The sequence below is a fragment of the Periplaneta americana genome, chromosome 3 (genome assembly GCF_040183065.1).
Source record: "Periplaneta americana isolate PAMFEO1 chromosome 3, P.americana_PAMFEO1_priV1, whole genome shotgun sequence".
NCBI classification, from domain to species: Eukaryota; Metazoa; Arthropoda; class Insecta; order Blattodea; family Blattidae; genus Periplaneta; species Periplaneta americana.
Genome location: NC_091119.1, coordinates 59015094 through 59029129, shown reverse-complemented (window position 1 = coordinate 59029129; position 14036 = coordinate 59015094). Strand labels below are relative to the sequence as shown.

Below are 14036 nucleotides of genomic sequence, written 5' to 3'. Positions count from 1 at the left end.
AACAAGTCGCAGCATTAAGACAAATTTTGTTAGGTAAGATGACTGCGTAATATATTCCATAATAATACTGTATCAAGTGTTTATACACCTCCACATCGTTTTTGTGTGGAAAAACATGATTAATCAATAAGTTACTATTAAATTGCATTTCTTTTTAGAATCATAAGTCTTCATAGCACAGAATTTCTGCATTAGCAGTATATACCAAATGCACGTGGAGAATTCGCGCACTGCACTAAGATGACGAATCACGTCGAGTATCATGGCGGCATAATACTTTTATGTTTCTCTGCGAAGTTTGACACAGTCTCCGGATCGCAATCTTCTGCATTCTCTTGCTTCAAAGATAATGATGGAGGGCAAAAAGTTCGCCCTTTCAAAGTAAAAGAAAGCTATCCATGCGGGAAAATATGATGTGGGGACCGTGATTTCTTAACAATCGATGCGATAAAATGATAGTTCGAGGATCGATGGAACCGGGAAAAAATAACATTATTTATATGGGACTATTTCTGGGAACAAAAAGGCGGGAAAACGACGATAACGGGAATGATGCATCGAGGTTCCACTGTATTAGACTATTGTTCATCCTACTTTGAAGGGAATCTTAAATAATTTCACATGAATGAGAAAATTTTCATAACATGTTTAATGCATAGCAGGGAGCAAGTACAATTATTCAGTTATGGCATCCACAAATGATTTAAGCATCTCCTCCTCTGTAGCATCACCTACCCCATTTACTGGCTGCTTTTCTTCATTTATTTGTCTTTCTAAGTTATCTTTAACTTGTTTAAGGGAATCAGTCTTCAAAGTATTAGTGATAATAGTGTCAGAATTTTTTAATGACTCTTCTAAATCTAACTTCATTTTTTTTGCACTAGGTCCATCATCATCTTTTTCATCATCACTATCATAACGTAACACAATATCCTCACTTTCACTATTGTCTGTTTCTAGAAAAATCGCTTTGTCTACATTGCTTGTGACAGCTTCAGTCTCTTTGTTTCTTGCTTGCATGTCTTGGCTTATATTCTCATCTTTTTCTGTTTGAATTACTTCATTTTCTGAAAGACATTTATTTCCATCTGATGCACTTTCATTATTTTTAGTCGAATCACTCATGACAATAGTTTCCTGTGCATTTTCAGAAGTTGTTGCTACTTCATGATCAGACTTTCTGGATATTGGTGGCTCAGTTTTATCTTCCACAATATTTTCACTGTCCTCTACTTGTGGGACAGGTGTTTCACAAATTTCATTCCTGTCATTTTCACTGTCCTCTACTTGTGGGACAGGTGTCTCACAAATTTCATTCCTGTCATTTTTATCATCTAATAAAGAAGTTGTTTCTGTTTCATTTTGCTCCTCCACTTCAAGATCTGAATCAGCAATATCTACGACTGGAACTTCTTCTTCTGCATTTTCTTCTCCATCTTCAATTACTTCATTTGGAAATTCTCTAATGCCTAAAGAACTGAGTGGCCGATTGTCCACTTCCTCTGAATCTTCATCTACTGTCATCACTTCATTCTCTGAGAACTCATCATTCTCACATTCATCATACATTTTAACTTCATTTTCATACAAGATCTCCACTTCATCAGAGGAACTAGCAACTGGTTTACTATTTGATGCAACAGTGTTACTTTCACATTGTTTTGGTTCTGTTTCCTGCGAACTTTCTTCTGTGACTTCTTCAGGACTGTCAATGGAAAACTCACCCACTTCGTTTGCTGTTGCATATTGTTGACTATAGTTTCTGGTTAACTCCATCATTTCGTCTACAGACACAGGAAACTGCAGAGTACCTCCTGCAGGATGTACTATTTTCTCAACTGCAGTCAGTGCTGATGTACAGAAACCAGAGACCTGAGAAATAAATACAGTAAGACTTAAGAAAAATTAAGAACAAAGAACAGAATAATTATATTCATTATTTATTTATGTCGGTGTGAGGCTTTTGGGTATTTACACTGTGTCAGGGATGTGAAGATTAGTGTTGTGTATTTCAAGCGCTATGTTCAGTTCAAGTTTGTCGAGAGTGACAAGAACTGAAGTTTGCTTTGAACATGTAGATCTGTCCAGCTCACTCGAATTTGCCTCTTCAAGTTCGCTGACCTCGTCTACCCTCCCTCCCATCCATTCATGCTTTTAGCTGTGTACGAATTTTAGAACAAATCTTGTAAAATTTTTATTTACATGAAAGAACAGATAATTTTTATTACAAAAATATAATTAAACATATACAGATATATACAATATGTTATGTTTTAAAAATATATGGCAGTTGCTACTATACCAATTTCTGACAGGAAGTAGCTATAATATATCACATTCTTCACATGATATTCAAATAAATCACAGTTTACGGTAACAATATTTGTATGACTATACAGATGATAAAAGTATCAGCGTCATGCATTACAGGCACTAAGTTTGGTTTGTTAGTTAAGTATGATAAAATTCGATATTCGTCGATGTTCGCTTTGCACAAGGAGACCTGTCATGTTTGTTCCACCTTCTTATGAAATAACACGAAGTTTGTAATGTCTTGGTTGCCTCTCTCATGTTCGAAAATTGCAGGAAACAATTTTAAATTGCTTAAGAAATTGAGCACATAGTCGGTATTATGAACATATACTTTTTTTTTTAAATATATTTTGTTTGATTTATTTATACATATATATTTAATCACATTAATAACAAGAAAAATTACCTATACTCTTTACTGTGCGTAACTTCGCAATATATGTCCTTTGGATCCTTATGCAGCTAAAGCATAAATTGCATGGAGAGGAGGAACTAAAGAGAAAGGCACTGAACATATTGTGACAGCCACCTCGAGACTCGAACACGCTTCCCGCAAGAGAGCAGGTCGCGCGTGAGTCGACACAGGCTCCACGGAGCACTGGGGGACAGCACGTGGCTTGGAGAGGCAAGGGGAGGTTGCTCGTGCAACTGCTATGTGCGGAGTGAAGGGGGGGATGGACCCTCCCGATTCGTCCAGAAGTCCGTCAAAGTGGAAATCTAGATTATTCGAGAGTGGAATCTTTCGCGAACTCTCCAGAAACTATAGTTTGGTTATAAAAGAGAAGACGCAAGTGAACGTCAATGAGTCAGTCAGTAAGGCAGTGTTGTTAAAGTCAGTCAGTCAGTAAGCCAGTCTTGTGTAGCAGTGAAGCCAGCTTTGAGACCAGACCGCGACTTGAGTTGTGTCCGTAACTGTGGAGCCTGAAGCCCGGAGTTCGAGTGCAGTGGACCGCAGTTGAGGGACCTGAGTTCGAAGTTCAGCGGATCGTCTCTGAAGGTCTGGGGTTCGAGATTCTGTGAACGCGAGTGACTGAGCTAGAAGAACTAGCCAAGACAAACGAGCTGTGAACTGAGAACTGACAGTTCTGTGTTGTAAATAGTGCTTTGTGAATATTAGTTAAGATTAACAGTTCATTGTTGTTCGTAATAGTCCAAGTAAATTGTCATTGTAGTCAGTGGAGTGCACTAACGAATACTGTGTTACTGTGTGGAGAGCAAATTCCATTGTTGAAGGGAGTGAAATTAAATTGTAGAAAGTGAAGAGTTATTGTTGAAATAATAAAATTACATTGTTGTTCAGTATAAAAAGTTATAATATTTAAGGACGGGAAAAGATTGAACAAATGCAAAGGAACTTCAGTTCTACAGAGACTCGACAAACATGAACCGAACATAAGGTCTTTTAATGGTTTTCAATGGACTTTGTTATTTTAGTTTACATGCTTCACTCCTTTGTATTGCTGTGCTGGATGCTTAAGGAGTAGGACGAAGTTTGTAGTATCTTGATATCCCCTCTCATATTCGAACATTGCATAACACTAGTAGAGACATACAACATTGCAGAGCTACACGTTGGCTTCAGCTACAGAAAGGGGACACAGATCTGTAGCTAACAAATAACAGCAGAATGCGTAATATCGACTTTACATATCGTCACTGACATACATATCTGCTCCAGATGAGGGTACTGATTGTGCTTCTTGTGCCTTCCTCTTTGCCCTCATCTTTCGCATTTGTAAATTTGATGCTTTTTTAAATTTCTTTTGGTAGGCCTTGTCATTTTTTCTCTGGTCATGTACTCTTCTCATTCGTAATCTGGCAGATTCATTTTCTTCCTGTTTCTTCATATCATTTTGTTTTTCCAGCATTGTCTTCATATGATCTTTTTCTGGTAGTGCAGCCATCTAACATGAAATCATCATAACTACCATTCAACATTATTTAAAGAATGGTACGACAAGAATATTAGCTAGGCATTAACCTACTGTTCACATCATTGCTGTATGGTTAATGTAGTGACCAGGGTTGCATTTCTCAGTATTAAATAGCCTAAATCTGATAGGTAACGAATGTAACTGCTTTACTTTATTACATTCGTTACATATATATGTTACATTAGTAAATTAGTTAGCACATAATCTTACATTGCAAAGACATTTACGTGTAACTATAGTCAGAGTTTCATAATACCACAAACATGATATCTTACATAATTTCATCATCATCATCAATAACTTAAAGGTTTAGACCGATGGCCTGTTCCGCCTCCAGAATTTTATTGGTCAAACTGGTCTCTCCAATGGCTCGTCTTCTTTGTATAGGTCTGTGACACCATGTTCTAAAAGGTATCCTATCATTGGGCATTCTTGTTATATGGTCGTACCAATTATTTCTATATTCTTCAATTACAGTTGTTATACTCTCGATATTCAGTTCTTGACGTATATCTTCATTTCTCTTATGGTCCTGTAGTCTAAATCCTGCTAGTGGCCTTAAGAGTCTCATCTCAGCGGCCTCAATTCTTCTCTGTTGGGCTCTAGTCAGAATCCACGTTTCTGAACCATATAACAATGTTGAGATTGCCAGTGTCTTGTAAAATGTGAATACAGTTTGTCTGTCGAGTTTATTTATGTGTGTACGCTTAATTGTACCAATAAGTCTTAAAAATTTATTTCACTTGTTTTCTACATCTGTGGAGGAAATGTAAGAGAGATCACATCCAAGGTAAATAAAAGAATTTACTTGTTCAATCATCTTATCCTCTACTACAATTTTAGTTCTTATTGTATTATTTCCGCAGAAACCAAATACTTTAATTTTCGTGTGTGATATTTTTAGATTTTCATTTCCCTTTCAACTGGTGGTGGCCATTTTTTTCAAGTTGGGATGCCAAATACCAACACTAGAGAAATTTCCCTTTCCGAAGATATATGTGTCTATCTAATGCCTACCCTCTTCACTAGCATGATTCAGTTCCACATACTGCGGATAGATGGCAGGACTGTGATCCATTTTCAAGTTGCACACCACTTCGGCAGGCCACATTATGCATGATGTGTATCTGTGAAGAGTTATGTCACGTATTAGGGTGAGTGTATGTGTAAGTGTTCGTGTAGGTGTAGTGTAGGGAATAGGTGAGGATGATGATGGTGAGAAAGGGAAACTTAGTAGCCCGCCAGGCTTAATGTCCACATCCGACGGACGAATCACAATCAATAGTGACATATGCCTTCTCTTCATATGCATTGCAGAGAGATTTGGCATATTATGCACAATCTAGTGATTAGAAGTTGTGCATCGCCATATCTTCTAGTTCCGAGGCAGAAATTATACATGAAAATTTCTGACTCTGACGGGAATCGAACCCGGACTGACTAGTCTGGCATAGATGAAAACTTGCTAGCATCCAAGGAATGGTCATGGTACCAAGTGGAGGCCATCTGAGTGGCATTCTACTGGTATTCAAGGATGGTCTGTGAACACAAGTGCCTGTTAAGGATTTGCCTGGATCATCTCTACAGTATCTCAGGAGCCGAAAAGCCACCTGTAGGATTTTCCATTCATCTCACCCTATCTCTTAGATGCGAGCCCCACACACACATATGTACGAACATAACACACACGAAACAAATAATATACTTTAAGATGTGACTAAGTCTACATGAATGTAAGTAATAATTTACACACTGTGTTACCTGAGAGGAACATTATGTTTTACCTTCATATTTAAATCACTTCGCCCCCTGGACAGCATACAGAGTGCGAACTGTGTAGGGGGAGGCCATGTGGTATGTGGCTCCAGAGTCAGAGTGTACAGCAACTGGTAGAGTTCAAGGCGGCATGCAGCATCACAGTAGGGCAGTGGTAAGTCTTGTGGTTTGCTTGTTCGTTGTATGTCACACAGCTGTCCCACTGTTATTTCTTGTAACAGCTGAAAACAAACATCTTCAGTTACTAATGAAAAATATAGAAAGTGCAAGCCTCTCTATTCCCTTTCTTAATCTGACCAAATAACCAGTTTATACAGCAATGAAACATACTAAAATGGTGATGAATGACATAGAAGTCCTGAGAAAAATTAGACAATGTTGAAAAATAAGACAGTTGTAAAGTGTTTCAAAAGTAGCTGTTCAAATATGAATAGTTTGAACATCAATATTCATTATGCATGAGGTCTCGCCCACCTCATTGAATATTACATGTCTACTATGAAGTAGACAATGCGTATTATTACCATTTAATACGAGAAAAATTCGTACCGGCACCGGGAATCGAACCCAGGACCTCTCAGCTCTGCGCGCTGAGCGCTCTTTCCAACTGAGCTATGCCGGGACACGATTCACGGAGCCGGCCAAACCTCTCTCGTAATGTTTTTACGGCCTTACTGCCTGCATTTGAGACGATACACGTCATATATGCAGGAGCGCATATATATATTGATGTATTAACTGTTAACAGTTGTTACAAACTGTTGTTGAATATGGCCACAAAGTCATATATATATATATATATATATATATATATATATATATATATATGTGTGTGTGTGCGCTCCTGCATATATGACGTGTATCATCTCAAATGCAGGCAGTAAGGCAGTAAAAACATTACGAGAGAGGTTTTGCCAGCACCATGGATCGTGTCCCAGCATAGCTCAGTTGGAAAGAGCGCTCAGCGCGCAGAGCTGAGAGGTCCTGGGTTCGATTCCCGGTGCCGGTACGAATTTTTCTCGTATTAAATGGTAATAATGAATAGTTTGAAACTTCTGTTGATAAAAGTGACAGATGCCTGTAAAAAAACAATATTATACCAAATTCACCTGAAGTAACAGTTAACATCACCAGAGAGCTGCTGGATAATTGCAAAGAAAATAACAAATTTCTCTCGCACAAAGGAAATTTACTGTGTCTTTTGGATTGAAGAAACTACATCCGTAACAAAAGTTCAGAGAAATTTTCGTATGCAGTTTACTAGAATTTCCAAGTAGACCATGTCTCAGTAAGGAAAGAGTGCTGAAAGTTCGAGAAAACTTCGCCCACACTCCACATTCACCTGTTTTGCATTATAATTTCCTACTTAATTATGCTCAGTTCTGCCTTCCTATATTGTGCCTGCCCTTTCATGTCTTACCATGTCTAGCCTGCCTTATCAAATATAGCCCTCTCATGGCATGCCTTACGCCAAGCCCCCATATGTCTTACCACGTCTGCTGTGCACTGCTGTAATTTACTGGCATCATATCTTGGCCTGCTGTAATTTGCTGGCATCATGATTTTAATTTCTTAACTGAGAGTGATTTGTTCATTTGTATAATGAAACTCCCTAAATCTAATTTGGCATGAGGAGATAAGTTTTGGGATTCTAAGTATCAAGTAAGTTGGTTTGAAGTAGTTTATTCCATTATTTTTGCTACGAATATTACACTAGTAAGTGATATTGGTCTCTAACTTGGCTACCTTGAGAGGATTTGTCCCTTTCCAAAACTGGAACAGTACTCCTTAACCGCATTTTTCCAACCAGCGAGTACTGTGTTCTTCCATATTTGGTTGTAAAATTATATTAATTTTAACGTGATTGTAAAATGTTAGTAGTTTTAACCTCGCCTTTTTTCTTCTAGATGTTTTTTAAATTCTGAGTGTATATTGTCTAGGTTTGAAGATTTCCTATTCTTTAGTTTGGCTATTGCTACGTTGAGTTTGTTGTAATTATTGAAATCTGTGTTGAAAATTGTATGTTTATTTTCTTTATTATTATTCATATTTATTCTTGCTTCCTAGGTCAGATATATATTCAATAAGTAAGTGACAGTGACTTGTATGTTTAGAGCAATTAATACATTTTTGTTTTCTATGAGTTACCTATTAGTTCTTTGTGATGTAAACAAGACATGGTCTTTATTCTACCGTTTTCAACATCCTAAAATAAATATCTGAGCTATTCTTTAATTGCTAATGTCTCTTAATGAGGATAGTGAAGACCGAGATGTACTTACTCTATGAATGTCAGGCTTAATGAAGGAAGCTGCGGCATGAAGAATCCACTGTAAAGCTTTCAGAGCTGCTTTGCATGTCTTGCTGTTGGCTTTTTGATCTGGTATATGCCTTTTGGATTTATCTATCCCTTGCTCATCTGGTAAGGCTTGCTTATTCTTGTGCTGCTTCTTTCCTGTGTTGGATTTACTATTTTTAACCTGAAAGTGTGTATGTCATATACATATCAAGACACCCAGGAATGAAATAACTAAAACGTAAATGAATCACGATATTGAGAAACTCTACATGTCCATTTTTTTTTTTACGAAATTGAGTTATACAGAGTGTTTCTGGGCTAGTGTTACAAACTTTCAGGGAAGATGGGGAAGGGCACCAACTGAGCCATGTCGGTGGCTGGCGTACTGTATTATACCCAAGTAAAATAGAGAACCGTGATGATGATGATGATTATTATTATTATTATTTTATAGGAAGAAGATTTTGATGATATGACAATGCATGACATTCTACCTTCCAAGTTAAGCAATTCTCTCTAATAGACATAAACACGAGCTATCCAGAACCGTCAGACAATGCAGATTAATCTTAAAATATCTAAAATATCAGAAGAAATGGATAGATTTCCAATCCATAACACAAACTGAAATATTTGGGAACGAAATGACGGACTCCCTCACCAAGAAAGGAATAGAAATTTAAATTCCAATAAAACCATAAATAAATCTTAGAAGCAAGATGAAGCCAACAAAATACGGCACATAAAACATTAAACAATACGAGGAAGCAGCTAAAGGAAAGCAATGGGAATAGAATGACGAACCTTCAAACCAATTCATAGAATATAAACAGTATGTTGTGGCTACATTCAGACTGATGTCAGGACATGACTGTCTTCCTCAACATCTCTACAGAATAAGAAGAATATACCCATCCAGCAGTAGTCCACTGCGGGTAGATCCTAGAAAAAAATTAATCAAGAATACCTGTTTCACTGATCCATGCTTAATAATATTGTGAGGCACAAGTAAAACAAGATTTCGTGATGCAAATCTAGCTTTCAGGTAAAGCTCCCTGTGAAGCAGACTTGAATAATTTGAAGAGAAAAATTGTTCCGGGGTTGGGTATCGATCCCAGGATCTTTGGCTGAATGCATCAATGCTCTACCAATTGAGCTACCCAGGAACTTCACCGACACATCTCAATTTTTCCCTTTATATCCACATAACTTGAGTGGGCTGACAAGATGCCAGAAATCCACATCAAGTGCACACAAACTCTGTGTGACTTGAAATTGTGGTTTTCTGTTAATGTACCTACAGCAACATATATATTATGCAAATCTAGCTATTCAAGATTTCGTGAGTAAGAGAGGAAAATGACATGACTGTCAACTCCAGTCATTTGATAAACGAATGAATGAAAATTTGAATAAAAGACTAAGACCTTGTTCCATTAAACAAATTCACGAGAGATTTGGACTGAACTTGTTTCTATTTCTGGGAAAAAGAAGTAAATATACAACATAAAATGTTCATGATATTTCGGAGGTCAAATCTGCCTGTCTTCTGCTACAGCCATTCTTGTCTCTCAGAAGAGGGAAATACACTCAACCAGTTGCGATATTTTGCACACAGATGATAGGCTTGTTATGGAAGATGGGTGGATGAGATATGGAGTTATGTGATAATGAAGGATTACAAGATTGGCTCCTTCCATTTTTTTTTCCTTTCTTTTCTGAGGAAGCCTGAAGCTTATTGTGGCATGATTATTGAAGTTCTTAGGACTGCATCCCTGTAAGTGTGATTCACTGCTTGGTGCCATCTTATCAATTCATGTACGGCATCCAGGTCTGACAGAATCTCCCTGTTGCCTGCAGTCTCTTCAGATTGATGGCATCTGTTTGCAAATCACGTATATCTTGTTGCATCCTATATTGACCTGAAGATCGCAGCACCATAGATACTGTGATCCACCATGGGCCATCTGTCTGAGGAAGCTCTACACAGAGCTACTAGATCCTTGGTCTTAGTTCACTGTGGAAGCCCCTTTAACTCCCTGAGATTACATGCAGCTCCCTCAGACAGATGACACCTGCAGGCGAACTACAGCACCATGTCTGCTGGATCTCCCAGTTGACCTGATACTATTGGACATGATACATGAAGCTGAAATTAATGAAGACGGAATGAGTCCAAGATCGAATGCTGAAAGTTACCCAGCAATTCTGCTTCAAGTGGTTGTGAGGGGAAAACGTAGAAAAATACCCCAACCAAGTAACTTGTCCCAACCAGGATTTGAACCTGGGCCCACTTCTTTACAGTCAGGCATTACTCCACAACCCTTTGTAATATGCAAAATGTCAGCATTTGCCTAGATAGACTTGGAAAACAATGAAAATCCCATGTGAGGACAGTTGCTCGTTGGGGTCGAATCCCAGACCTTTTGAATAAATACAGATGTATTAAACACTAACTACCGTAGTCAGTATTTATAGTCTACATCAATTATGAGTATTAAAAACACAAAGAGCGAGGCCTTTAAAAGTGCGAGGATGTGCCAGAGGCACAATTTGCACATATAGTAAATTAATACAAATATTCAGCAGTAATAGAACTTTCATCTATATATACGAATCACTTCATTTTCTCTCATGACTGCTGAGTTTAGCCATAATGGAATTTTACTTACGCTGAGGGTGACTAACTCCTTCTCAAAGCGGATGTCTTGCACTATAATTGATACCAGCTGCTCTGAGAGGAGTTCTACACAGCTGCTGCAGTTCGAAGTCTGGAGCCACAAAGTCAATGTGTTGTACGCTGCCACGCGTAGCTGCCTATCAACAAAATCAAACATCTCATCCATTACATTACTTAACATAAACAAAAGTATCTGACATAATGTGACGAGTCACTGGAGGTACAGGCTCTTAAACTAATCTGTTTTTACCAGTGTCTGTGAAGGCATTACTTAAATCTCATACTCTGATGTTTAAAATCATTTGCATCTAATCTGAGGCATCCCTGTTTCCTTGAAAACTTTCCAGCCTGCTGTAGCTACACTTTACCTCAGTGGTTGCCAAACACCACGAAATTATGACGTAATTGAAATGCAACCTGCACACCACAATAGCAGGAAGAGGGGTGGAGTGGGTATCTCCTCAGGTAATACAGTGAATAACAGTGCAGAGACGGACTGTGACCAAAAAACAAAAGCAATGTAATATTCTTCTACTTATTAACTATACACACCTTTTTCCATGTTAATTTTTTATCCTCCTATTCATTATTTTTGTATTATTAATAAAATAAAATGAATTTATTTTCTTATTTACCATAAAAAGAACGTGTACTTTACATCAGCAGATATTTGAAATTAGAAAAACGTACCAGGCTGGTCACGAAGTTGTAAATTACACTACATACTTAAAAAAACGTCGAAGTATTTTACCCCGATAAAGACATAGAAGCCGATACTTTTTATTGTTTATTTATTAATGAAATATTCAAATTACACTACAAACGTCGAAGTATTTTACCCCGATTAAGTCATAGAAGCCAATACTTTTTATTGTTTGTTTATTAATGAAATATTCAAATTACACTACATACGTCGAAAAAAACGTCGCAGTATTTTATCCCGATTAAGACACAGAAGCCGATACATTTTATTGTTAGTTTATTAATGAAATATTCAAGTTACAGGTAAGGGCGTGGTAATCTTTATTACAAGAAGAATAATGACAACGTACATTGTTCTTTTATACTTCATTTAAAATTTTACAACAAATTAAGTATCTCATATTTTTGCCATCTGCAAAAAATAAATACTTTTTCTCTCATCCTCCTTAAAATTAAGTTTTTATTTATTATCTGTTTTCGAAAAGACATCGAAACATATTGTTTTATCCTACACACTTGTAACATTACATGTGTATATCCGCTGCTGATAAATGTCTTTACTTATAGCGAAGTGATGGCTTTAAACGGAGGGTGGGGTATGATGCCATGGTTACGCTTTAGTGGAGGCAGGGGCATGTGTCGTGACACAGCTTTTGGCGATCACTGCTTTACCTAGTTAGCCATTATTTTCGGCATTTTTGTTGAACTTCCACAGCTAATGTGGTGATTCCAAAGAATTGTCTTACTACATTTCACTTGAAGTGTCTATTCATGAATATGTTTACTACTGTACAGCAAGAGGTGGCATGTGGCTTGAGTTTAACTAATGCACACTTACCCATATGGCTTTTCAATCCCATACATCCATTTCTCAGTTGATGTCCATTTAAGAGTTTGAAGAACCAATTTACATATAACTGAAGCAAATGGCAGCAAGTTGCGTCCACAGCTGAAAAACACGTGGTAGAGTCAAATACAAAAGTCTGGTTAAATCTGTTTCACATTTTTGCTAACAAACAAAGAGTGCTATCTAGAAGTGCGGTATTTTAATGAAATCTATACCACATTATATGGTCCCAAGATTTAAAAACATACAATATACTCATCCACTCCTGTGTTGTTATGACTAAGAGGAAACTATCAAGACTCTACAACTAGTAATGAAATAATCTGTACTCGATTGCAAACCTCCTACATATGACCTTCAAAGGCTTAATGGATACAATGCTGCATTCTAAAACTCCATAGCTTATAAGGTACTTAGGGAATGAATTTCTAAGCATCTGCGAAAAAAAAGCCATAGTTCCAGCTCAAACCAATCCCGCTGTACTATTATTATAAACAATTTTGCCATGTGAGGGTGTGATTTTTTGGTATTAACGATATACGCGAAATGTGTTAAAAATTCAATTTTATGCGTGGAAAATGCAAATCCCTTAATAAAAGTCAAAAATTAAGTGAAATATATACGCGAAATTGATATAAATTCACGAAATTATTTCATAATCACATTTTCAACATAAAAAAACAGGTTTCATGAAGAATTCACATGAAAAATAACTCGTTCCTCCAAATAAAAAGTGAAAGTTTTTGTCTTTATAAAATATACATGAACATTTGTACATATCTGATTGTTCAACATTACATATGTGTGGTATCTGGCAATGATGTATGCATAGTTTCAGGGACTACTTCTCGGGAGCAGAGCCAGCAGACAATGATTAGAGTTCCTCGATAATAATTGAATGTAAGAGTTGAGACACAGGATCCAAACATCACCTACCTTGTGTATAATCCAGTAAGAACTTACTATGGCTTTGCTTCTAGTAAACACAAGTTAACAGGTTTCCTTATTCCTCAGTGATAAAGTAGCTGTAATAATAGTTTTCATGTATTATACGACAATAGATTATATTACAAAATAATACAGACTGCAAAGGGGTATTTGTCGAATACAGGGGGGGAGAGCCATTAATCCTTCCCATTGAAGGCTTTAAAGAACCAATCTGGACAAATACCCAATGTACCATCCCTACCTTCCCGTGGTGCAGCTGTTAGTAAGCATAATTTTACAAGCTGAACTAAAGGGAGGGACTACTCATCAATTAGCACTGGTCAGCTTGATGAGTTAATGACCGAATTTGGTATAATTTTCCTCTATTTAATACCTAACTCCCTCTTTAACCTTTCTTATCCAGTCCTCTGACTGAACTCTTAACATTCTTTGACCCCGACAGTATTAGAGCATTCGAGGCCTAGGGGTTCATTTCACTTTCCTTCCTACCCTTCCTACTTTTCTGTTCCTAGTGCTGACCTGCTATGGCACTAAAAT

At 37.2% G+C, this 14036-nt stretch overlaps 1 protein-coding gene across 1 annotated transcript in view; it reads right to left on the bottom strand.

Moving 5' to 3' along the window:
• Positions 1–630: 630 nt before the first annotated feature.
• Positions 631–14036, bottom strand: part of LOC138696051 (proline-, glutamic acid- and leucine-rich protein 1-like) — a 35928-nt gene continuing 22522 nt past the window's right edge. Inside the window, exons 9-13 of the mRNA XM_069820556.1 lie at positions 12543–12653; positions 10995–11139; positions 8306–8503; positions 6032–6244; positions 631–1872 (exon numbers count right to left, since the gene is read on the bottom strand). Coding sequence (XP_069676657.1) covers positions 676–1872; positions 6032–6244; positions 8306–8503; positions 10995–11139; positions 12543–12653 — 1864 coding nt within the window. The 3' untranslated portion in view covers positions 631–675. The remainder of the gene's footprint in view (positions 1873–6031; positions 6245–8305; positions 8504–10994; positions 11140–12542; positions 12654–14036) is intronic.